At 36.8% G+C, this 26,699-nt stretch overlaps 1 protein-coding gene across 1 annotated transcript in view; it reads left to right on the forward strand.

The window, feature by feature from the left end:
• Nucleotides 1–272: 272 nt before the first annotated feature.
• UGGT2 (UDP-glucose glycoprotein glucosyltransferase 2) overlaps nucleotides 273–26,699 on the forward strand; it is an 86,594-nt gene continuing 60,167 nt past the window's right edge. Inside the window, exons 1-9 of the mRNA XM_061476265.1 lie at nucleotides 273–430; nucleotides 2,257–2,339; nucleotides 8,988–9,118; nucleotides 10,239–10,351; nucleotides 15,421–15,595; nucleotides 17,765–17,861; nucleotides 18,924–19,002; nucleotides 19,646–19,746; nucleotides 22,959–23,058. Coding sequence (XP_061332249.1) covers nucleotides 279–430; nucleotides 2,257–2,339; nucleotides 8,988–9,118; nucleotides 10,239–10,351; nucleotides 15,421–15,595; nucleotides 17,765–17,861; nucleotides 18,924–19,002; nucleotides 19,646–19,746; nucleotides 22,959–23,058 — 1,031 coding nt within the window. The 5' untranslated portion in view covers nucleotides 273–278. The remainder of the gene's footprint in view (nucleotides 431–2,256; nucleotides 2,340–8,987; nucleotides 9,119–10,238; nucleotides 10,352–15,420; nucleotides 15,596–17,764; nucleotides 17,862–18,923; nucleotides 19,003–19,645; nucleotides 19,747–22,958; nucleotides 23,059–26,699) is intronic.

Below are 26,699 nucleotides of genomic sequence, written 5' to 3' on the forward strand. Positions count from 1 at the left end.
GGAGGCGGTGCTAACGCTGCGCCTGCGCAGGGTCCTCACCGCCCAGCGCCCCGCCCCGCCCCACGCCGCGTGTCAACGCGGGAGCAGGGACAGCGCCGCTATTTGTTCGGCGTCAGCCGCTGATTAGTCTGTGTGCTGACCAATAGCCCAACGGTGAGGGCACAGCACAGCCAGTAGGAGCAAGGCAGGCCGCGCGTGGGCGGGGCGCTGTGCACGCCGCTGCTGAGGGGGCTGTGGGAGCCGGCTAGCGTGTTGGCTGGTGTCGGTCCGTGTTCCTCATGGCGGGTTGGTCACCGCCGCCAGCCCTCCTTCTCATTGTCCTCCTGTGTGCCCGGCCGTGCCGCTGCGGCAGGCCTCCAGCCTCTTCCCAGGCCGTGACGGCCCGGCTGGCGGCGAAGTGGCCGGCGACCCCACTGCTACTGGAGGCGAGGTGCGTGCAGCCTCCTCCTCCTTCTGCTACTGCTTTCCTTGGCCGCCGCGCGGGGCCGTTAGGCCGCGGCGGGGAGCAGCGGCGATACCGCCCCTGGCTATTTCCTGGGGGGCTGAGGGGAGTGGAGGAGGGAGGGGCCCTGTCCTCTCTCCGCTGCGCGGGCTGAGGGGGAAGGTGGGCCCCTAGAAAGGGGTGGCTGCGATTCCCTCCTCTCTTGCTCTGTCAGTCTTTCTACAACTCGTTTGGTATAAGGCTTAACTGTTGTCTCCAATGTTACGGCTAGTGCTGACGGGCTTTCCCACTTTTTGAGTGTGCTGTTTAAATTGCTTTGCATTTAGCCTGAGGAGGAGATGCAGTTGCCCAGTCTGCACAGTCGCTACCTTCCACTGAGTAACAGTATCTCTGTATCTTGCCCGAATTAGTTTACTTTCACCCACTGATTTAGTATTTGTAAAGGTACTAGTGAAGATGTAGTAGTTAACCCCCCCTGCAGTACTGCATCCAGCTCTCGAGTCCTCGCTATAGAAGATGTGGGACCTGTTGGAGAGGGTCCAGAAAAGGGCTGCAAAAATGATCAGAGGGACACAACGCCTCTTATAAGGAGACAGCCTGAGAGAGCCTGAAGAAAGCTCTGGGAAGACCTTATGGCCTTTCAGTTCTTAAAAGGGACCTGTAAGAAAGATGAGGAGAGACTCGTTAGCAGGGCCTGTTTCGATAGGATTAGGGGTGATGGTTTTAAACTAAAAGAGGGGAGATTCAGGCTGGATGTGAGAAAGAAATGTTTTACAGTGAGGGTGGTAAAACACTGGCAGAGGTTGTCCGCAGAGGTGGTTTATGCACCATCCCTGGAGACATTCAAGACCACCCTGGATGTGGTTCTGGGCAACTTGATCTAGTTGAAGATGTCCCTGCTCATTGCAGGGAGGTTGGACTAGACGAGCTATGAAGGTCCCTCCCAACCCAAACTGTTCTCTGAGTCTGTGATTTCAAAATAGGAACTGAAAATGTTTTCCAGTATTACATGTTTGTGGCTCCTCTGCCAATTTGGTTTAAAATCTTTTTGATTTGATTTTTAAACTTATTTGCTGCTGTTTGGAGAACTCCCATGAAAGGGAGAGCTGCAAGCTTCTGTAATCAAAGGAGTGGCAAACTTCCAAAGTAAAGATTAGGAAACAATACACTCATGCTAGCAAGTTGATCTTTTTGGCAGACTTAAGGAGGGAGAAGAAAAGCAGTTGATGTGCCCTTAAGAAAAAACACAAAATTAAAAGAGTGTTACCGGTAAATGCAAGAGTGGGATTTGGAATAAAACAAACATTACCTTTTATGCCTTGTAAGGATTAACCAATTTTTGGCAAGAGTTTCAGAGACTAAAGACCTCCCTTGCATAGCAAAATAGACATTGTCATTGATAACAGCCTGTAATTTAATTAAAACCTATCACTTGACAGAGCGTGTGTTACCATTTTTGTATTTACCCACTACTAAATAAAGTTTGTTCACTGAATTGATTTTATTTCTAACTATATTGGAATATCTGTGGAAAAATAAAGTGCAAAATTGTGTTTATTTCTGCATGGAGGATATTTTGCTTGCTTCACAGCTCTGATTGTTGAGTTCAGATTGGCAGTATTTTGTTCAAAATTTGTTTTATCCAAAATACACTACTGTTCACTGTTTTATGCTACAGGGATTTTAGATGGTCATCAAATACTCAACACTTGGTTGTTGTTGGGCATTTGTTATTTTAAACAACTGAAGTTTTTACTGTGGTACATCTTTGGACAAATGCAACCTATGGACAATTCATTTTTATTTTTAAACAGTGAATTTATTGCAGAAGATGATAATGAGAAGTTTTGGCAGTTCTTGGAAACTGTACGAGAATTAACAGTTTATAAGCAAGGAGGTAAGTTAAACAGCATGCTAGCTTTAGCTTGCACTGTATCTAACTTTTAAACATCAAGCTAACTTATTAACTAGTTCCAGTCAGGTAAAGCCTAACTTTTCCACTGTTGCTAACTAGGTAGTTTTCTTTCCGAAAGCTGTAGCATATTTTCCCCTGAGAGCTCTACCTATAAATGAGTTCTGAAAGCCAGGAAAACAAGATGGACTGAACTGTTACAACATGGAAGAGAAGTGTAAAGATTAAAAATACTTACTTTCTTACATGACTCGGCAAGAGCTTATAGGATATACAGACTTCATGTTTTGTGTAAGGTGGATGTTTGTAGGGGGAGAGAATCCCACAAATAACTAAAATGAGAATGCTAGCTAAAGGAAAAAACAAAAAGAATGGTCAAAAAAAGGTTTTGTACTTGTAGGTGGCATAGAGACTTTTCTGTTGTCAATATTGGTGTTTCAGAATAAATATTTATCACTGTCAAAGTAAGATTAAAAACACCCTGCCTGATCAGACAGAAGAATATTAAGTTTGCAGAGAACAAAAAAGCACAAAATGCAGCAAACAAAACATAAGTGAGCCACCTCAGAAGATGCCTTGGAAAGCAGTTTACTGGAAATGCCCGTGGTAATCAGAAACTTGGAAACCTACCAGGCTTTACAAGAGGTTGGTGAATATTAGACCTACTTGGTAGGTCAATAGATAAACAAGGCGAAAAGAGCTTCTAAAGAAGGTAAGGCTATTTCATTTTGCTCTTTACTTCAGAACAGTACAGCTCCTTAGGCATGAGTGGGAAGACCTAACACTACTACTAGAAGAGACTTAGGTAAGTTGAATGTTACGTTAATAGCCAGAAGCTAATAAATTGTAGAAAGATTATGTGGGAAATGGCAGTGAGATTGCAGAACTGAATCCTTGTTGTGAACATAGGAGTATGTTATGAACAAGGTCTGTCCCTACTCCCTCTATCTTTGGCTTCCTAATAGAAAGGTATAGAGAAGATTAAAACAGACCCTTCATGAAGGTACAAAGTGATATGAAAAAAAGCCATGTGCACAAGTTGAAACATGGAGATTTTGATTAGATACTATGGAAAATGTTTCTGCCATGGAGTTGAGTAAACACTGGAACAGGCTGCCCCTGTGAAAGGAGGGTGTGGAATCTGTTCCCGGAGACACTCAAAACTGCTGCACAAGGCCCTGAGCAGCCTTATCTAGCTTTGAAATTAGATGTCCTCCAAGTAAAAGTTTGGATGAGGTGATCTCCATAAGCGACTTTGGCTTGAATTACTATTTTGTTTTGTTTTTTTTTTTTTTCTTTGAATGGTTTAGATGCAGTTGGTACAGCCCTTGAGACAAGGCTGATGTATTAGATGATGTGTCAGGGTTTTTTTTATCAGCATCCATCTCTTGTCTGCCTGCTTGGATCATGCTTTCCAAGGAATGTGAAGCTTAGTGACATTTATTATTGGTGACAGAGATGTCTGTTGAAATTAGCTGTTAGCTACATGCTTTACCTACTTCATTTGGATAAACTCTGTGTGACTGAGAATAAATAAATTACCAGCAGGATGATTTGCATGGCCCATCTTGCCAATGAAGTATTAGATGCTGGTAGGGGGGAGCCTTGAGAATGTACTAAAATAGTACTTTAATTAAGCATATGAAGCAATTGGTGTGTATTTTTATCATTATGGCCAAAAGACTCGTATATTTATAATGCAGGAAAACTTAAAAGTCTGTGACCAAGCTGTTTTCCTAAAAGTCAAATTCATAGCTGGGGTAGGATTATGCAGGCGGACCGATGCTTTTTATGAACAGGATGAGAAGGAAAGATTCTGTTTTATAGGAAAAGAAAGTGGTTATTCAATGACAAAAATCAGATCAATTTGATTCTTCCAACTGAAGAGTATCTTACTGAAGTCAATGTACCAAATATGAAATAGCATCATACTTACCTAGCAATAGTTAAGTTACTTTCAGTGGGAAACCTGCATTAGACATTTGAAATAAAATGGTCAGCTAGAGTGAAGAATAGTGATCCTCAAATACCGGAGTGGTACAGTTGCTGAAAGGTGTGTAACACTATACTTCTGGGAAGAAGTTGGTTCTCTGGATGGTATGGAATGGGTTCTGTCTTTGATGATGCATGTCGAGCCACACTGATGTAGAGGGATGTTCATGGTGCATTAGGGCTGGAGTAACAAGCAAATTAAATTGGTTGGGCCCATTGCCTTCTCACTTCTGGATCATGTCAAGAGTAGATAGGCTAGATAACTGAGAAATAAAAGCATTATTGTTTTTAAATAGAAACATTTTAATAGAAGGAGAAGAATTACTAGATTTGAAGCTGAAAAACTGAGTCTATAGGTGAATTGGATTATGGATTTGTATCCCAACCCACTGTTGAGTATTTCAGAAGAGTCACAAAGTATTAAAGCCAAAAGGCAACTTAAAAAATCAGATACGGTGTCTTTTTTTATTCTTTTAAATCATCCTTTGATGATTTCTAATCTGTTGCTTATCAGTTTTCAGAACTTGTTATTTTAAATTTAAAATAGTCAAATCAACATCTGTTGTTAACTTGCTCATTTAAAATATTTGGCCTTAGCGAATTAGGTCTAGTAATGGTCTGGTTAGCTATGATACTTGTAACAGTTTAATGGATTTGGTAGGAAATGTGGACATGGAATTTTGTAAAGCATTTAGTCTTGTGATGTGTTTGGTTGTTTCAGCATTTTCTTTCATATGAACTCAAATCAACTTGGAAATCATTGCGATTATACAATATGGAAAACATCAGAAAATTATGGGATACGCTATTAAATTAGAATGCGGTATTTGGGTAGCATGGACAGCATTGTGTATCTATACTTAATATGCAGTTTACTTTCTGCCAGGCTCATGGAAGATTTGGAAATGCAGATGATGATATTTTGATGTATGTTATAAAGAAATCAAAACCACAAAAACTTCATATTATAAACCAGTACAGTTACAAAATGCAGGAGATTGTATTTTAAATGTGCTACTGCTTTTGTATTTCAGAAGGTTAATTTAGGAACACAGAGTGAAGGTAAATAGCCAGTTTCCTGCCAACTAATTATGAGTGTTCACAGTCTTTCCAAGTGGTTCATTTTCCATATTGAATTTTCAGCAGCCTCTTAAATACATTTTTAAAAATCCTCAAAAAAAAACCCCACCAAAAAAAAACCCAATACAGACATATTAATAGGGAAACCAGTTTCTCTGAAGAAAATCTAACAGTATATTACATACAGGCAAAAATAATGCAAATTATTTGTTATAGGCTAGAAGATTATGCATTATTCATAACCAAATTATGTATTTTTTATGTACGTATCAACCTTAAAGGTTCAAGAGTAATTCATTTCACAAGCATGGAACTTCCATAATAATCATACAATAAAATGAAGTATTGCCTCTCTGCTGGCATCTTGCTTAAATGTCATAGGGATTTGACTGGCCACTGATTGCTTGAACTGCTGTTACCTGGAATCTCCAGCTCTCTGGCTGATCTATAGATACAGATACACATCTCTACAGCAGTATCTAACATCACAGGTAGATTAAAAATAGTGGTGAGGATGGTCATAAAAGGAAAGTAAAGATCTGTATCACAGATAGTAAATACTGATATTTAAGTATGAGTCTGTTGAGCTAGCTGTTCATTTCTTGTAGTCAATCTCACTAATTTCACTACAGGGGTTGAGAGAGCTATTCAGCTGACAAATTTAGGCTGCTTTAGAATGAGCTATGTAGCTGTTCAGGTTTTGTTGGCTGCTAGGCTATATCTCTGTTGGCTAGAAGGGAAGTTTACAGATATGTAGCTTGTACACATGTTTATATGTCTGGAGTTGTATCCTAGTAATGTTGTCTATTTTTAAATCAACTTTGTTAACGAATTTAGTGATAATATGCAGCATTTTATGACCAGAAACGTTTGTTTCTGTAATTCTCTGTAACAGCCAAAGAAATTTACTGTGACTTCTGCTTTTTGGCATAGAGTGCAATATTAGAATGTACCTGGAGGGCAAGTAGTTATCAAGTTTCAAGGAGCAAATACTCTGTAAAAATAATTTGCAAAACTGAAACAATAGTTCTGTATGTAACTTTTAAAAATTTGTTTTGCATTAGGTGTATTGCTTAGCATTTGATATCTATTAATTTACCTTGCTGAAGTTTAAAATACAGTTGTAGCCTGAAAGAAGCCAGCAATGTTAATGTAAGTTGAAGTAGAAGGGGTAGATGCATGATTTGGTAAATGTGACATTGTCAATATGTTATACCATCATTTTTGAAGGCATGTGATGAATTATCTTTTTCATATTAAAGTCATCGTCTTAATCGTCTTGTAGAGCAAAAATATCATCTCTACAACAGTGAAAGTAGAGCTGGAATTTGTAAGCCAAAGAATTTAAAGACTTGCAGTAAAAATATTTTATTGAGGGGGTATTTTAGAGTTGTATGTTTAATAGCTGTTCATTGTGTTCAATAGGATGTTATTTGGGGCTGAGTGGAGAGGTAGAAATTTCAGATCCAGTTTTTATTCTCCAATGTCAGACACTTAAGATTCAACTAGACAGGGTGCTGGGACATGTAGTCTAGGTCATGCTTGCCTGGAAAGGCTGGACCAAGATGATCCTTGAGGTCCCTTCTAACCTGGTACTCTATGATTCTGTGATTATTTTTGTGGAGATAACTTGAAGAAAACTTGAAAGTATAGTTACTGGAAAGATGTTTCATTGTGGAAGTATTTGCCCCTCCCAGATCTTTTTGCATTCACTGCTTGGAATGTGTGAAGACAAATTTATCTTATTTTAGTTCTGCCAGGGCTGTATGTAGGTTTAGAAAACATAGAAGAGATGGGGTTTTCATCCGTTGAGTGTAATGTTAGACAGTGATGATCATATATAATTTATGGAAAGGCAGCTTTCTGGCAATGCAGATCGTACCCTTTTGTGACTGTAGATTTTTTTTTATTTTTCTAGTGAATTACAGCAAACTCAGCCTTTCCAAAGAAGGAAGAAAAGGTTGAAAGGGGATCCTAGAGACTTCAAGAACAAATGCAAGTTAGGGATTGCAAAGAGGAAAGTGACAGGATAGGAAATGCTTAATTGTGAAAATCATATATAGGACTGCTGGGAGCACTTAATGGGTATTTCCAGAACTATGGCCTGCATAGCTATTGTATGCAGTCTCATATTTTGCTGGAAATTTTAATTGCTGCACTCGTCATTTGATACGAGTACTTCTGGGATCTCCAGCATCCAAGGCAGGTAAATTCTGACAGGTTAAATCATATGAGATTATTTTCACACTGTGTAAAAATTTTGTGCCACTTTGGACCCCTGAAGGGGTTTCCTACTCATATGATCATTTCCCTTTCACAACAGGAGCATCTTAGAGTAAGGTGTTGACCTAAGGACACAGATAAATTCAAGCTGGACAGCCAGAATGGTTCATTCCCACAGCTTACTTTCCCTTTGCTACAAATTTTCACCTTTATAGGAGAACATTTGAATTATGTGTGAAAAAGATTTTGAATCACTTGAATCACAAGTTTCCTGGTAGCATCTACCAAGTAAAATACATGCTGACTACCTATATTTGGGGAGGCATAAATTGGCAGTTCTGGAGTGCTTCATGCCTGTTTCAACTGTTCCCCCTATGGGAGAGCAACCTCTGGAACAGGGATGGTGCGCAATGCTTGATATGGTCACAGCTTTGGTTCTCTGACTCGAATTTGCTTTCAAGAATATCATATCATACAGTGTATACAGCTTGATTTAAAGTTTTGGTGAGCATTATTCCTTAAACAGATCCAGGTCTTTTTCACAACCTGATGAAACTGCATTGCAGCCTCTTTCTAATTCACTTCTTTGCCTCACCCGCCAAAGGCTACATGAGAATATTCACTTGAATTTGCCTCTAAAAGAAGAAATGAACGCGAATTATTTCTCATGTATTTAACTAATGTTCTTTATTATCACTTCTGTCATTCCCAAACACCATCCACCTTCCTTGTTGCTTGGAGTCCTAATTTTGTCCTTAAGAATGCGAGATACGTATGGAGGAGGGAAGCAACTTCACATGTTACATCCACTCTCAAATTCTTGTTTATCATGTATCCTTAAGGAAGAAATAGGCTGTGTGAGAGTAGCCTAAAGAGTGTCACCTTTGCAAGATTTTTATTTATGTAAGTTGCATAGCAGGAGTGTTCCAAGACTAAGGGTGAGGAAATAATTTGTAAGATAATGTTTGAATGTAAGTAACCTTCAGAATATGCATTAAAAGGGTAGCATAAGCTTGACAAAAATAAATCGGTAAGAAAATTCAAGATTTTCTGTATGGGTCTGCAGAGATACTTTGTTGTCTTGCATGGATTTTTATATTGCTAAAAATGATTTACATGCTAACTAGTGCTTTTGTGTTTACTGTTGTTGTATTTGTGTTGCATTTGGCCTTTCAAATTGGTAGCAAAGGAAACAATTATCAGTGAACAACATTCAAGATACTTAACTGTCAAGCAGTGCTAACATAATATTTTCTCTCATGTATCACAGATAGATATGCCACATTATTTATGGCTAAATATTAAAAGTATGTCTTTTTATTTTTTTTAATTCAACAGATTCAGAACATTCCTATTACAATTTAATCCTGAAAAAAGCAGGACAATTTTTATCCAATTCGCAAATCAATCTACTGAAGTTTGCACTTTCGATACGGGCATATTCTCCAACTGTTCAGATGTTTCAGCAGGTGATTATATTATCTGATATATTTGGTTCATGATTTTATGTGGTATTTTGGCTGCAGAGTAGAGAATGTTTATTATTACAGTTCTGTAAAATATATGCCAACAGTATTTGCAATCAAACATGATCCGTTTATAAAAGTGATGCCTGATAAGCTGGTTATATTTATGCAAATATCCATGTTTAATTGTATGGATAGCATTATTTTCAAGGTAGGATTTTTGGAACTGTTCATTGTTGAAACTCAGATCGTGGGGAATTCTTGCATTGCTTTGAATAAGCCTGTGGGAATTCAGACATTTTCAAATTAGGAAATTTCCTATAGCTTCAAGTGATTTATATTTGTTCTTTAGTGGACATCTCATCTCTCATTATTTCAGTATTGGAAGTGTTGAAAGACTAGTCAAATACCTGGTTTGTTTGTGAAAAAGTGTGAGGACGTAATTTCACTGTGCCTCTAGCCTAAAATTGCTTCTCCTCCTTTTAGCAATGCCACCTTCAAGATAAAGTGAGAAATCCATATTTCTAAAAGGTTGTAAGCTGTAATAAAGTTAGGAGGGTTTGCAAGTGTTCTCTGGAGCAATATCATCATCTCAGACTCGTGTCTTTCCATTTTTATCTTTCAGCTTGTGAATCCAGAGTCATTGATAATGCATACTATTCCAACTTTACATGGGAATAGCTGAATAAAGTTTAAAAAAAAAAAGAAGGCAGGAGGGTGGAGTAGGAAGGGGAGAGAGAACCAAAGCTGAGATTAATTGTTTGGGATTTACTGGTTAGCACTCAAACCTTTGTACATCAACATGATTGCTGATAGTGACTAAAATGAAAAATACCTCTGAGTACAGCATGTCATTTCACCTTTGGAGGTTTCTCAGCCCTGTCTTTACAGAACATAAATAGACTTAGATTTTCTGGAGTGTGACTGCATTTGATAGACCACATCTCACAAAGGCTATAAGGTCTTAATCTTGTAATATTTTTCACATGTACCCAATTTTGAATGAGCTTAATTAGAAGTACAACTCGATGACAGCTGATCAGTTATTTTAATCAAAGGGATGTGAGTTTAAGATGAAGTGCAATCAGAGCATTCTGGTTGAGTATAATTGTTGACATATTAGATTGCAGCTGATGAACATCCACCAGAAGGCTGTAGTGCATTTGTGGTTATCCATGAGAAGCACACCTGTAAGACTAATGAAATAAAAAAGCTACTGAAGAAGGCTACTAAGAGGTAAATTGAATGATTTGTTTTAAGAGGAAAAATAGATTACTGAAGTGGAAAATGTGTTATTGCATATATACTTGTAGTATTTTGAAATTTCATGTTCTACTTACTTGATAATGCCAAGCTCATAAATACCAGTTTACTGGATATTTAAAGACTTACCCATTTAGGGTATGTGTTATTTTAAGAGTTACTTTTGGTTTTGAAATACTTTAAACACTCATGAGTATTCATCAATCGCCATAGAATCATTTAGTTTGGAAAAGATTTGTAATATGGAGTCTGACTGTTAACCTAGCACTGCCAAGTCAACCATGTCCCTGAGTGCCACATCCACATCCCCCAGACACCTCCAGGGACAGTGACTGAACCACTTCCCTGGGCACCCTGTTCAATGCTTGACAAGTCTTTTGGTGAAGAGATTTTTCCTAATACCCAATCTAAACCTCACCTAGTGCAGCTTGAGGCTGCTTCCTCTCATCCTGTAATTGTTACTAGGGAAAAGAGACTGACACCCACCTCACTACAACCTCCTTTAGTGTAGTTGTAGAGGGCGATAAGGTCTCCTCTGAGCCTCCTTCTCTGAATCAAAGTACAGTTTTAAAATTATAGAGCTTTGTTTCTCTAACTACATGGATATTTTCATATTTCTTTTCCCTGGTATGACATAGTCATGTTTGAGCTAGTGTACTTTCTATACAAACTTAACCATTTAATGCATCTCAGACAGTACTTCTGCTGACAGACCTTTCTATGTAGTCGGTGCCACTGGGTTATAAGTACTTGGTAGAGGAGCCTGTCTCAGCTGGCATAACCTTTCCTCACCTTGTGCTTGACTTTGCACCTGTCAAGTATTTTTGCAGGCTTTGTCCTGTGGAAACAAGCGTCAGTCCAGCATGAATCTGTATCATGAAGTCAAATATGTAGAACCTATTAAAATAACAAATCTTAAGATAATGAAAGCAAAATGTTTAATTTCTATTTTAAAAACTTAATAATTTGTATTTTTTCAAGACCTGTATGTAACATTTTTTTGATTGGTTAGTTAGGGTTTTTTTTTTCCTGCAGTGGTCAAAGTCACCGTTAGTGTCCATACCACTTCATGCAGTTATGTGGAACGGAAAGATTATTTAGTAGGGCATATTTCTTGGATTTTCCTTTCTATCAAATACAAACTGGGGAAAAAAGTGAAAACTTATGAATTTGTCTCTTTGGGGATGGTTGCTTATGAAAACAGTTTTATGTTCAGGTGTTATTTGTGGTATTTTCTGAGTCCACTGACAGAATTACAACCTACTAAAGCATTGTCTTTTACTTATTCAATAGCCATGGTTTTTGCAAAAACACTTCACTTCTAGTTTGCAATGTCCTATTTTTGACTATTACATTCTGCCTCTCTTATATTCTAACATAAATTATTTGTACTATATTTTTGCCTTTAAAATTACATTGAATTCTTCTGGTCATATATTAAGGCATCATGAGACCTTAACATTTTATCACTATTCTAAAGCCATTAACTGGATTCAGCACATTTTCCTTTCTGAAGATACAGTCCGCACATTTACAAGATTCTGGAAAATCACAGGACTAAACAATAGAACCCTGAAGTATTCAGAATTGAAAGAGTTAACACTTCTAGAAATCATTAACTTCAAGAAATCACAACAGAACTGAAGTTCTTTCTCTTAAATTGCGCTGGTGGTTTGGGTAGTTTTGTGTGCACCACTCATTCCAACCTTCAGAGCTGCAGGGGCAAAATCTTGATCAATTTCTTCTCCTCCCCCCCCCAAAAGTAGTTGCGTCACTCAAATAGTTACAATTCCTGGAGCTAGACTTTGAGGAAAACATGTTCACCTTCAGGTAATTGTTTCCATTATTATTTCCAGTGATACTCTGAGTAGTAGATGTGTTTCACTTGTTCTGGAGATGTTTAGCCTAGGTGATATAGATAGGGCTCTGCTTCTGTTCTTCCTTTTCAGTGTGGTGAACAGTTGATACATGAGACAGTGTGCCATCTCGCTGTTCAGTCCTCTAAGCCAGTCATTCATTCCCTCTGTGGCTTTTATGAAAAGAGATATTTTTGTTTTATTGATTCCCCTTTTTATTTGAAAGTTTTCCTTCGTGTTTCACTTTGTTTTAATGTCTTCTCTCTGTCATGACTTCCACTTAAGCCAGGCCAACTTAAGCTAGGCTTTCAGTTGTGTCCGAAAGTTCCATATCAGAGGAGGACACTAGAAGTGTTCTATTTTTAGGGATAGCAGTTTCAAATCTCACTGAAAGGGAAAGAAAAGGCTTACAGCATTATTTTGTGCAGATCCATCAGCTCAATCCGAGATCGAGGAAGTCTCAGGTACTTTGGACTCAGGAGTGCCCTAAGAGTTTGTATGTGAAGATCAAGGTTTTGCTTCATTTAGTCCTTTATGCAGCAGCTACTGTGATTTTGTTGCAATGGATTGCATGGCTGTGATTGTGTTTTGTGTGGAGGTGCAGTGGGTTTTATATTTGCCAAAGGAGAATCTGCTATTAAATGGTTGAGATTACTTATCTCTCTAACAGTCCAAAATACAACACTAAGATTTACAGGGCTTTTGCTGCCAAGAGCAAAAGCATTGATAGGAGTCACATTTTGCTCAAAACAGTCAGTGCCTCAGACGGCTTGTCAGTATGCATGTCTGCTGTCTTCTGTCCATCATATTCCTTCTGCATCCCATGTTGGCAGCTATCTAGGAAAGTGTATAGTCGCCTGTACTACCCTGGTAACTGGTTAGTGAGTGCTGAGCTCCACTTACATATTTAGGGTTGGTTTTAATAAATTTTTTTTGGCTGCCCAGCTGCAGTTCTGTCCTTTTCAGGCAGCCTTCTCATGAGAATGAATCTCTTATAGCCGGAAACTAGCTTTCAGCGCTATCAGTTTCTTCTCACTACTCTTCACTGTTGATGAGAAACAGAGAACAGAGGCTTATCTTGGACTTACAAGAGCTGAATACTTTAATTCTCCAATCCAAGATCATTATGGTAGCCTTATGGAGTGTTATTTTACTGCAGCACTTATTGTCAGTGAAGTCTGTTCATGATGGTAAAAAATGCTTCCTTTGAGGCTGTCAGTGTTCAAGAAAATCCTGGCAGCACTTTGTACCCATCTTCTGAGAACAGGAGTAATTTTTTCTGCTATAGGTGACTAGTTAGGGAAAGAGAAGCTTCCTTGATTTGGGTTTTCAGCTGTCTAAAAGTGACTGTGGCAGTCTCTCTGCATATGAGAAGGAAATTGCAAAAATCGCATCCCATATTATGCTTTCACTGTGGCAAATCTGGACCAGTTCTTGAACAGAGCTTACTCATTCAAGTATTGTTTCGCACTCCCTGATGTCACCTGGTTTGCCTTGTCCTGCGATGACAAAAGGAAAGCTTGTCTGATACTTCTGTGACGCGTGGCTGCATGCACCCAAGCTAATTCTCAAACCAGGCCCCTTCTTTTGTCTCTGCCTTACAGATGTGGTCTTCAATTGCATATCTACCAATCTACATAGGATGTTGACGTTAAGGCCCTGAGAAACCTGATACAAATTGGTTTTGCTTTGAATGAAAGTTTGGAGCAGATGGCCTCCAGAGGTCCTTTGCAATGTAAATTATTCCATGATTTTATATTCCATGATCTTATTGAAGATATTCCTAAACTGTGTTCTGGTCATGCGTTTCCAGTATGACTTTCAGTGAGCATCTGCTACACACATTTCTGTAGTGTGTGTTGGATGAGAGTTTCTGAACTTGCTTCTGAGAGGTTTGGAGGAAGTTCACTGGTCTTTCAAGTGTGACTATACAAAGGCAACTTTGAAAAAGAAGTGTACTCATCAAAAATTAGCACCTCGAGTAAATTATTCAACCATATCCTCTGTTCCTTTTTCATCTTTCCTAAGTGTCCTGGTTCTGGCTGGGATAGGGTTAGTCTTCTCCCTAGTAGCTGGTGCAGTGCTGTGTTTTGGCTTTAGTCTGAGAACAATGCTGCTAACATATGGATGTTTTAGTTGTTGCTCAGTGCCACTTGCCCTGACCAAGGACTTTTCAGTTTCCCACACTCCACCAGTGAGGAACGGTACAAGAAGCTGGGAGGGAGCAGAGACAGGACAGTTGACCCAAACTAGCCAAAGGGGTATTTCATACCACAGCACATCATGACCAGTGTATAAACTTGGGGGGATTGACTGGGAGGTGCTGATCTCTCCTCAGGCACAGGCTGGGCATCGGTCAGTGGGTGGTGAGCAATTGTAGTGTGCATCACTTGTCCTTCTTGGGCTTTATTCCTTTCTCTTTTTTTTTTTTTTTTACTAATAATAATTGATACAGTTATTATTTTACTTTATTTCAATTACTAAGCTGCTCTTATCTCAACCCGTGGGTTTTACCTTTTTCTGATTCTTCTCACCATCCCAGCTGGGGTTGTGAGTGAGCAAGTGGCTGCATGGTAATTAGTTGCTGTTAAACCATAGCATGAGGTTTTATTCAAAAGATGTTTGCAGTCATCTAAAAAATCACTGCAGGTATAGACGGCATAACTTTTCTTGTCCTGGCTTTCAGTGGGGAAAGTAGGTAGTCAAAATTTGCAAAATTAATTAACAGAGCTTGATGGTGTTAGAGAAAGATAACCTCAGTTAGTTTCCATGGGTGTAAGCAGCTGTCTCAAACTTCACTGATTATCCTTCTGCTACTCTGTTCCTCACTGATTGCTTTGTACATCTCTAATAGATGTAATGAATCATTTAAATTAAAAGCTTCAAGCTGTAACTGTTGCACAAATCTCCAAGTGCTATGCTTTTCATTTGCTCTTTATGTTGTGATTTGGTAAACTATATAAAATTATTTATAGTTGACTCTGATTTTTCAGTTTCTTAGACTTTGATTTGCAGATTTGGTGTTCTAAGTTAGTTTGTGAGTAATCATGATTATTTTGTGCCAATTTTAACAAGGTTTGTATATTTTTAGCATTATTAGATTTTTCAATTATGACGTAGGAAAACTGCCACTGTTATTTTTGTTTCCTGAATATATAGTATCATGATTCTTTGTTTTAAAACCAGACCCAGGCCATATCTTTTTAAGGGAGATCATAAATTCCCAACTCTCAAAGAGGGTGGCCCAGTGGTTATTCTTTATGCAGAAATGGGCACGAAAGACTTCGTCAAATTCCACCGGATTTTGTCTGAGAAGGCGCAAAAGGAGGAAATTGTTTATGTTCTCCGGCATTATGTTCAGGTATGCTATTCAAATTAATGTTGATTCAGTAAGCTGTTAGTGTTCTCTCTTTATTTTGCTTGTTTTTTTGGCAGAACACGTTTTCTACATTTCCTTTTCCATTTGCCTAAATTGTATGCAATATATGTTCTCTTTTTAAAGCTTCCCAGGTGAAGTGATTCACTTAATATAAACTTTGAAGCTAATAAAACATTATAATACTACCTAATTCTGTATGCAAGCACTGTTTGCATCACTAATTGATCTTGAAATATGTCTTTTTGCATTCTATGTCTAGATTTTCTATGTTGTACAAAGATCTTGGATGACTCTTGGTGCAGGAGGCTGAACGTATTAGTATTAGAAAATCAAGTTTAAAAATAATTAATTGTACTTATAATTTTCTGTGTTCTCTGTATAATCCTGTGTTCATTGTAGTACAGCAGCATGGGCTATCACAGTCAACATCACTGACCAGTTTTTTGATGCTTGCATTACACAACGTCAGTATTTTAAACATATTGTTTCAGAATGCTTTTCTTAACTTACTTTTCTTCCTAAAACAAAACAAGACAAATACCAGTACATGGAACTACATGGTCCCCAGTTTTGGTTATTGGAAGGTTTTAGTAATATGTATTCAAAGTACAGCTCTTAAATAGTGTGGCTAATACAGATAATTCAGGGACATGAGATCCATAGTTTGCAGATGACTTTGAGATATTTGCTTACAGTAAGGATATATAGAATTTGAGGAAACCAGTCTTCAATTCTAAATTGTGTGTGTATGTTTTTTATTGAACTTTGTTCCTTTATGCACTTTTACTTTAATCAAATACCTACAGTCTTCTTGTTCTGACCAGTTTATGCACCCTGGTCCACCTGAAATGCAAGTTACCTTGCTTCCTGGGCTTTTCCCTCTCTCTCTTCAGACTGCTCTTCTCTTTTCTACCTTTCTCACAACCTATGTTTTTATTCTTGGCTCCCACTGAGACAATTCCTCCTCCTCTTTTTTTTTTTTTTTTCATTATATACCAGAAGAGGGAGCATTGAGAGCAGAAGAGGTGCAGTCTTTCTGCTGTTTTGTTTTATTTTTGCCAGCATCACTGAGTGTAGTGCTCTCTCTGCATAGATTTTCTTAGAGGACCAACTGGGTAAACCTCCAGCCCTGCTGGCTTTTCAGCTGTGGGTTGGAGGATTCTTAATACAGAAGGATTCTAACAAATTGCAAGCTAAAGCTGAAAGGCTTTGTAGAAATTTCTGCCATGCATGTGCAAATTGCATTTTGGAAAGGGAACGTTCATACATTTTGGGCAAATTAGGGCACATTTTCAGAAATAACTATGCCCTGAGTAATTATGCTATTGAACGTCAAACTCCCACTGCACAGCTAGAAACACTTGTTACTTGTTTTTAATAAGTAGCGACCTGGTTTTAATAGTGATACTTTAACGCATTCTCTTAGTCCCCCTTGCAGAAAGTGATTAATTCTTTCATCAAAACTTTTTAAATAATTGCTCTAATGCAGAAATAGAGAATTTCCTCCTGACATCCTGAAAGTCTGTCAAAATTACAAATAAATTAGTAACAATGTAAAATATTAATTGTAAGGCATCAATAATTATGTAGGGTGCTACAAAATCTACCTCTAATCATTGAATGGTTTGGGTTGGAAGGGAACTTAATGATCATCTAGTTCCAGCCTCCCTGCTATGGGCAGGGACACCTTCCACTAGACCAGGTTGATCAAGGCACCATCCAGCACGCCCAGGGGTGGGGCAGCCACAGCTTCTCCGGGCAACCTGTGCCACTTATAGTGAAGAATTTTTTTCTAATAACTAAATCTGCTTTCTTTCAATTTGAAGCCATTACCCCTTGTCCTGAAGGGCTGTTCTAGTACTTACTATGTGAAGGGACTACAATTTCGACAGAGCCTTTTTGTGGTCTGCGGGAGTTAAAGGAGGCCTTTACTCTCTTTTACACACCTTCTCAATGGACTTCAATTTGTCTTACTTGATTCTTGTAATTTGTTTTGTGTAGCATTTAGTATTTTGAATCCTCAACTGAAAGATGAATTAAACTTTTTTACTGCCATAATTGTTTAAATTTACAGTATTAGATATTGTTAATCTCCTATAAATACAGTTTTTTAAATTATATTTTTTGTTCTGTTAAAATAATGTCAAACAGAAACCAAGTTCCAGAAAAATGTATTTATCTGGATATGGTGTAGAACTTGCAATAAAGAGCACAGAATATAAAGCGGTGGATGACACACAGCTCAAAGGTATGTGGTGGGCTTTATTTATAATCTCTCATTGGAGATACTATTGAAATATGTTACAATCTTTGGTTATAAAGTCAGTAATGTTTTAAAATACTTAATTTTTTCTTAGAGAAGGAAATTGCAAGCATTAGAAACTAAGACATGAAAATATATGTAAGCATTTGTAAACAGTTGTGCTCAGAATATATAGTTCATTACCTGACCTCTGATTGTTGTGTTCTACGGCTCTTCAAAAAGTAATCCATTCTTCTTACTTTCAATAAGTATAAGATTGCTTAATCTTTGTTCTTCAATTACTGTATGTTTGTTGGCATCTCTTATCTGCCAATTACTACAGCATCTACACATCACTGTTTCAGAGGTGGGGGTTTTTTCTGTGAATTTAAGTGGAAATACTTTCACAATCTTCTGTTGGAAAGATGTGCAGAATCATAGAATTTGGTACCAGTGTATGTTACTACATGTTGAAGTGGGACATTTACCACAGAAAATGGTAGCTATAGAATTTTGATACAGATAAATTACTTTGCATGGACATTTACAGGATATAGAGAAGGTTAGTTAACTGTCTTTGGTAAGGCTAAGGTTTAATACCCTTTGAATCAAGTAAAAAATTGTTTATTTTCTTTAAGGTAAAGAAACTGATCTCTTGACTTCTATCAAATGGTAGCTGGAGATGCAAGCACTCTAAAGTCATCATGCTTTTCAAGCATGAATTTAGTAGTAGTTGGCTGATAAGAGTTATACCTTACCACGTAATCAAACTGAGGAGTGGCTATTTTGGGGAAGTGAACTATTTAACCACATCAATTTCATTTATGTAAAAAAATGTAAATATTGGATGAATTATATTTAAACATTAATTTGAATGTTGATAAGTTCTGTGAAGTGATTCATTCTGATGCCAAAATAAGAAGGCATAAGTATAAATTTAATTGAAATTACATCTCAGAATGACAACTTTCTGATGGTATGCTTCTGTTAACCGTTTTATAATTCATAAGAACATAATACATCAGTAACTTTCTTGGTTTATATTGCCTACATGTGCTATGTGTTCAGAAGCAAACGAAACAAAGGAAGAAGAAGATGAGGAGGAGGAGGAAAGTGATATTCAAGGATTTCTTTTTGGCAAATTAAAGTGAGTTGATACAACTAAACTTCTACATTTGTTTCTGGAACCTGAACCAAAAATATTTTTATTTAGTAGAATTATGAGAGATTTATGTTGGAAATTACTTTACTTTTCTGTAGGCACCATGCTCTTCAGGTCTGACTAGTGATTTGTCTACTCAGTAGCTGGATTTTTGTCAATGATGGTAGTTTATGAAAGATGTTCTCAGCATTGTCTCGCCTATATCCTTTGTAGGTAACACAATAAACTGTGTCCAGCTACAGTTTATAGTAGTTAGTATGCAGTTAGTTACATGTTATTCTATAGTAAACCAACTATATTGATTATGTAAATAGTATTGACACGCTTCTACTGTGTGTTAATACTGTTTAATCTTTGAGTTCATTTATTCCATCAAAATCTGTGGCAGGGTTTGAGACAGAACACTACAAAACACTGAACTCATCCTTGGAATTAACTGGCTTTTAGTTCTCAGAAATCATCTCTTCTCAACGCAAATCTTCATTTTTGTCTTAAGAATGAATTAAAATTCTAATTCTTGCTTATTACCCTAAGAATACAGTATTAGCTGTGAGCAATCTTATGGATAAAAGCAGATGCTGATGTATGTCACTGATGTATTTTTTTAAAAAAATACGGTTTCTTGTAGACAGATGCATCCTGATCTGAAAAATAATCTGAAAGAGTTTAAAAAACATCTAATTGAAACTACTGACAACATGGAACCACTGAAGGTTTGGGAGCTACAGGGTATGTATGGCTTTTTTTTTTTAACACAGTACTTTGTTTAATTGTCCTTTATTATGTTGATGTTTCAGCATTCTGATAAAAGCTTCTTTTAGAAAGAGACATATAGTTTCATAAAAAGGCAGTATTATCTCAAGTATTAAAGAAGAATGTGTTGCTGTCTTGTCCTAATATTACATGCTAGAAATTAAAGGAGCATTGAAGTAGTTTTATTAGATGGAGCATCATAACTAGCTTTGCTGATTTTAAAGACAGGAGACATATTTGTTGTTTTTCTACCTGATGTTTTATCTCGGATGTTAAATTTAGTTCCAGATATTTTTTTGAGAGGTCAGGTGAAAAATATAATTTTGACGTGACTGTTAAGACAAGACAGGTTGACAGTTTATTTCCTTTATAAATTCTAACTTTATCAGTGCACTGGAGTTCATGTTGGTACATTTTTTTAATACAACATCAAATGGAAAAACATGCTTTTAAAAGCTTTCCTGTGGAAAAGGAGAACAAATATGTAGATGTTGATTTCTAAACAGCTTCTGTGTGATGACCTGCAGGACATTTTGTAGCTTGAATGGAATTATGCGTCACTCTAAAATACATCTCTAAAATGTCAAAATGTTATAACACTTAAGTTTAGGCAACTAAATTTTGCCTGTTACATTCTTCAGTTTTAGGGGACAACCTGTTTAAAACCGATTTGTCTATACTACTATAATAGCAGTGCAGTGAAGGAGACAGAGCAGTCATCTGAACTTGAGTTTCTTTTTGGGATCCTCTCTATAACGGAGCTTGTTAGCAGTGTCCAGCCTGAAACTAGCTATTTGAGATCATTGTAGTTTATTTACAGTCTTTTATCAATGAAATCCCCTTCAGCTGCAGGATTTATCTTGGTCCAAAAAAAATGTATTTCAAAAAAAAATCGATCTCACTTCTAAGAAATTTACTGTGCAAATAAGAAGAAAATTCTCTTTTTGTCTATTTAATTTTTTTTTACATGATTGAATATCACTCTCTTGATATTCAAACAGAAGTGACTGTAAAACTTTGATCCCTTTGGTGTCTATCTTCACAAAAGCCTATACAAGGTTTAGTGCTCTATGTAGTGATGGCCTTTTCTGTGGTGTCACGGCTGTGTAAATGAAAAGTGAAATTGGTGGTGCTCCCCAAGCAGTGTTGAGAGTAGTTAAGTGTTGGGATGCTGTTTGTTCAGTGCCAGAAAGTCTGGTACTGGCTTGTGAGAAGTACATTCAGGGCCTTTTCAGACAGAGGGTCTTCAGCCCCCTCTTTGTATGGAGCAGTTGTTTTGTTAGTCTTATTCCTGACATAACTGGTAGCTTTCTCTAATTCATTCTTAAGAACTAATTACAGCAGCTGAGTAATGGCTCAGGTACTCTTTGATTTCTGTTAATTAGCTTCCAAGTAAAAATGTAATTAAATTTATCCTAAACTTCTTCAGCTATGAGGCATACTTCTATTTATAAATGACCATTTATAAATACCTATTTATATATACCATTCAGAAGTTGTCTTTCAAGAGCCTTTATGTTTTAGGTAGGTAATTAGTTTTACTATTCATAGTGAAAAATGATACACAGAGTACAATGTGGTATTCCCTTTAATAACTCTTTTTTTGTGTGTGAACAGCCTCTTGATCTCTAGTGCTTCCTTAGCTTCAAAGTGTGCTTCGTGATCTGTTTTAAGCTCAGGATCATCTTTTCACCAAAGTGCCCTGCGCTGCTCTCAGCTGTGTTAGGGTGCCACAAAGGGAGGTCTGTAAGTGACAGTCCCTGACCCGAGATAAGCAAAAAGGTAAAAAGGCATGTCGGTTTCCCTCAATGGGATTTGAATATTTGTACTCTAGATGGTCAGCATAAATTAGAAATGAGTAATAATTTATGAAAGATTTTAAGTGAGCGTCCTAGGTGTTTAGCTGGTGAAAGATCACTATGTGTAGTAACAGCAGCAATTGGGTATTGCTTCACCTGTTCATAGCTCATGTGGCTGTTGAAAGGAATCTGAAATACTCTTTTTGAAAATGGTGATCTCTTTGTACTTTTTGTTGAAAGTATTAAGAAATACCAAGTTAACATTCCAACTGTCAGGCTCACCTTTTCTTCCAGCCAAGGTGTACCTTATCAGCCTGAACTAGGAAAACGTGCTATTCACTTTTCTTCAGCCCCTTTTTTTTCTTTTTTCTTTTTTTTTTTTAATTCCAAATTGAATCATAAAGGTGGTGTGAAGTTAATCCAGGAAGCATCCTCTATTGCTTTCTGCCCAGCAGTTTTTACTATATGTAGTATCAGCTTTCCTCAAACTGAATAACCTAAGGCCTTCAGTTGCTACTCCAGTATCTTAACTAGCAGATTATGAGGAAAAAGCATCATTGCCCTGAGGTATCTAAAGTACACAGAAGCACCTGGTATATTATTGCCTTACCCTATTGGTAGCAAAATTGGGTTTTCCCTAGTCTCACATGTCAAGATTTGTCACACACAAGTTAGGCAACAGGGAAGGCTAGCTGAATTCCATCATTCTTTTTTCCAGTGGATAGGCAAATGGATTATATACTGTCCTGATATATGAAAATTACTTCATTCTGAGAAGAAGCATAGAAAGAAAAATGAGATCACTTTAAAAATGCTGCTAGATGCTTAGAAGAACTGAAATTTGACAGTAGATTGGCCTTCATTTCCTGAGTCTCCATACTCTCTTCCTGTGAAATTGCTGCAACTCTTGAAAATTGTACACCTCACATGCTCAGTACAGCCTTTTACATTTAATAGATCTGTTCTCTGAAAACCTTGTGAAGTCCTGGAGCTGGAAAGATCTTGCTCTTTACTACAGTTATGGGTGTCGGTGGGTTGGTGCCTCTCTAGGTTTGAGCATGATACCCTTATGATGCTCTCATAATACCAGATAATGAATTGTCTGTTTTTTTTCACTATGTTATTGTAAATTTAGAAATTACATGTGCAGTGTGTATACTCAAGATGGCCCAGCAGGTTTCTTGTGGGAAAGCCTGGATTTGGTATTTCCAACTTTTAAGTGCCTTTTTGACTTTAATAATGTTACTTCGTAATATTTTACAGTATATAATTGAAGCATAAAAATGTTAATAGCGAGAATGTGTATATGGAACAGTTTCCTGATTGTAGGCAGTATTGATTGAGAGTGATATTTTCAGTGATGATGTCTTATTTTTTTTTTTTCCCCAGATCTTAGTTTTCAAGCAGCTGCTCGAATTATGTCTACCCCTGTTTATGATGCCTTAAAGATCATGAAAGACATAGCTCAGAACTTCCCAATAAGAGCCAGGTATGACACTTAAGCATGTTTTCCAAATACTATTTTTATGTTTGCATTTGAATTTAATGACGGTAGTACAGATTTATACCCAAATCCTGCAGTCATATATTCATGTTTTACAGCTTGCTAGATGGATTCCAGGCAATTCCATTGAGTAGAAAAGAACTCCTGGGAGAGCTTCTGATTTGTCTCTTAAATATTTCCTATCTAATGCAGAAGATGCCATGAAGGCATCCTAATCCTTCAGGCATGTATGGTTGCGTGCCTGGTTCTGGCTTTACTGGATTGGTATTGTCCCAGCTGGAGAATTCTGTTGATTAATAACAGATCTACTTCCAGCAGGGAGAGGCAAAATTCTGTTAATAAATTTCATGGGGGATCCACACAAATTAGTTCTAAGCACAACACTGCTGATGAGATTGGGCCCCAGCTACTGTAGGCTAGTGTTCTTACTGGGGAAGACCTGTCTCCCATAACAGATTACTTAATAAAAGATCAAGATCATTATTAAATAAATTATTAGCATTTTCCTCTGTACTAATATTAAAAATTGCTCTTCCTCTAAGCTAATTGTATTGTAATTGAGAAATGCTTTTCTTTATATTTAATAAGATCTTCGTGTAATCCTATCAGCAATATTTGCTTAAATTACTCAAATATGATGCTAAACAGGCTTCTTAACTCAGTGTGCTTTCGCAGTTTAGAACTGTTGTTCAATTACCAACGTGTTTCATTGTCATCTCTGATTTTCTTTTAAGGAAAATCTAAACTGTAATGGAAAAACTACCTTTGTAACCTCTCATTTCAAGGAAGAAAAATAACTTTCTAAATGCCTGAAACATAATTATTATGAAATAGTGGGGTTCAAGTTTACACTTAAAGTGGCATATCCTGATTGCAAATCTCTGTTAGAAGCTAGAAGAAATATAATGTTGAACTGTAAGGCCAGTTCTGTTCTTTAAAGGACAGGAAAAAGTCAGTTTGAAGTATGCTAGGTGACATTTAAATCACCAATTTAAAAGGTCATTAAATTGTTACATCCCACTCCAACTCCCACTGTTTATTTGTGGCATTAGAGCCTAATTTACCTACTCTTCAAACATTTTATTTTTATGGGTAAAAGTATGAGAAGACTCTAGAATTGTTAAAAGGGGAATTGCTGTTGCTGTATGATTTATTCTAACAAGTTATTCTAGCTTGTTATTTTTAACAAGACAGAATGCAAATATTTAAATAATTTAAAGGTAGTAGGCCTGCATTGACAACACACTTAAATCAAAGGGGCATTACATAAAAACAGTAAACAAAATTTATTTCCTTAGTATTCTAGTCACGCTTAATCTGCTGAGTCAAAAAAAAAAGTGGTCTGAAGAAAAATAGAAAAACCGGGAAATTAAAGATATCTGATCATTATAGTAGTAGTTGTTGTGGTTTTTTTAATTTCACACAGTTTAGATATGAAAATGACCATTTTTTAATTCTGCAAATTTGGTTTGAGAAGAGTGTATAAAAACTTTAGAACTATAGCTATGATACTAAAAATTAAATATTGAACCCCTTAAAATTGAGGTGTTCTTCTAGATCATAAAAAGTGAATATCCCATTCCTCTGGAAGTTTTTTTCATTTTCTAGTTTATAACTTTTTTTTGGGGGGGTCTGGGGGTGATGCTCACTATTTCTAGTTAAAAAGATTAATCTGAGGTAGATTTTTACAAAAGGTTATCAGATGTAGACAGTGTAACAGCTGATATATGTCATGGCAACATTTTGATAATTCATTTTATAGGATATTTTTATATACATGCCATAATTATCTGATACATAAACAGCAATAATAAGAATGACAATACTCTGTTTTTTTCTATTCATTTATCATTCATGAATTAACATTGTGAACATCTTAAAAGTTTCCTTTTTTTGACCTGATACGCAGTACTACATAGCTACATATTCTTCCAGGTAAGAATCAAGATGCATGAAACTGTGATAGAAAATATTACAACCTTACGGTCATGTAAGAACATTCATACATCATGTAGGACGGTAAATACTATACATTTACTTTCAGGCAGTAAGTATTTCTTTTTAGTGGGTCCTTGGCACTTAAATTTAGAAAAACGTGTAAAACTTTGTGAAGCTCCGAAGCATTGAACAAATAACTGAGCTCAGAATGGAAAGATATCTTTCATGGGTACTTTAATCATAGAGTCATAGAATGGTTTTGGTTGGAAGGGACCTTAAAGATAATCTTTTTCCACCCTCCTGCCATGGGCAGGGGCACCTTCCCCTAGACAAGGTTTACACTTGCTACCTCAAATTCCTGGGGTGTCTTTTTCAAGGGTCATCCGTCACACTTTAAAGTCTTGCTAGGATCTTGCATTGTTGAGAGTAGTGCGTAGACGAGGTGCTAGCTAACAATTCTTTAATGTATTGCTTTCTTATTACCAAAAGAGCTATCAGTTAAACCTTACCTTTTGCTGATACTAACCTTTTGCTCTTAATTCCTTGCTAATGTTGGGCCAGCTTTGTTTTCTCCTTTTCACCTTTTTATTATTTTTCACATTCATTTTTTATGTTTCTGACTTACTACTCTAAGCTATTTGTAAAGATTTAGATTGTTCTTTTTATCTGTGCAGTTTTTATCATCTGTGTATGCAGAATGCAGCCTTGATTCTGAGAGCTGCAGGCCCTACTACTATTTATATTAAGTTTAGCAGGATAAAAATCAGATATGTTTTTTTTTTCTTTTGAGCTCCAAAGTATTTTTTTTTACTTCAGGACTCTCTAAAACGATTGTGATGAAGTTAGAATAATAGTTGCTGTAGTACTGCCAGACATTACATTTCCACCTTGCTATGGAGTCCTGTTAAGTAGCTGTTAATGAGAAAAGTTCTGTAGTGTTCCTGAATTATTATTATACCTATTGCTGGTAGAAGGTCCCTTAAAGCAGAGTCCTACATAGTCAGGTTTTAAGACTTCTGACTTGACAGTATTTTCTCCTAATCCTTCTCCTCTGTTTTTCCAAATACAAATTTGGCTGCAGATATTCTTTTCTTTGTAATTATTCTTTATCATATTTTTTAAAAATCTTAAACAGCGATGTTTCTTTTTCAACAGAAATGTTTATAGTTTCTTGCTTTCCTGTCTACAACATTTATTTCAAAACAAGTGAACACAGAAAGTAGTACAATAGAAGATACATTTACTTAGTATTAAATACGCTTACTACTTTATGTGCATAGAGAGTAGCTAGCAGCATGATTATAGAGCTTTATGGGAGAGTTCAGTTTAGTTGGACAATGATAAGCAAGTTATTAAGCACATACTCCAGTAACTATATAATAATATAGTCCACGTTGACTGTTCTTTTTTTTTTAGTGCTGTCTTTGACATCACAGTTGTTGCATCAGAGTTGCACCTTTCTCATTTTAAGCCAAGGAAATCCCACCAAATATGGCTTAGTATAAATACAGCTCCTTCTTGATCCATTATCGTCCTTTCATCATGTGGTCCAGAAGACATTCACAGTCACAAAAATAAGCTGGCAGAATATTTAGAGGGGGTAAATAGGGAAAGGGTATTTAACTGTGATGAATTATGTAATATTTATAAACAAATCTTGGAAATCATTGTTTTTCACTTAATAAGTA

The sequence above is a fragment of the Pezoporus flaviventris genome, unplaced genomic scaffold (assembly GCF_033815535.1).
Source record: "Pezoporus flaviventris isolate CSIRO_AGI_PZ_B2104156 unplaced genomic scaffold, CSIRO_AGI_Pfla_v1 ptg000095l, whole genome shotgun sequence".
Classification (NCBI taxonomy): domain Eukaryota; kingdom Metazoa; phylum Chordata; class Aves; order Psittaciformes; family Psittacidae; genus Pezoporus; species Pezoporus flaviventris.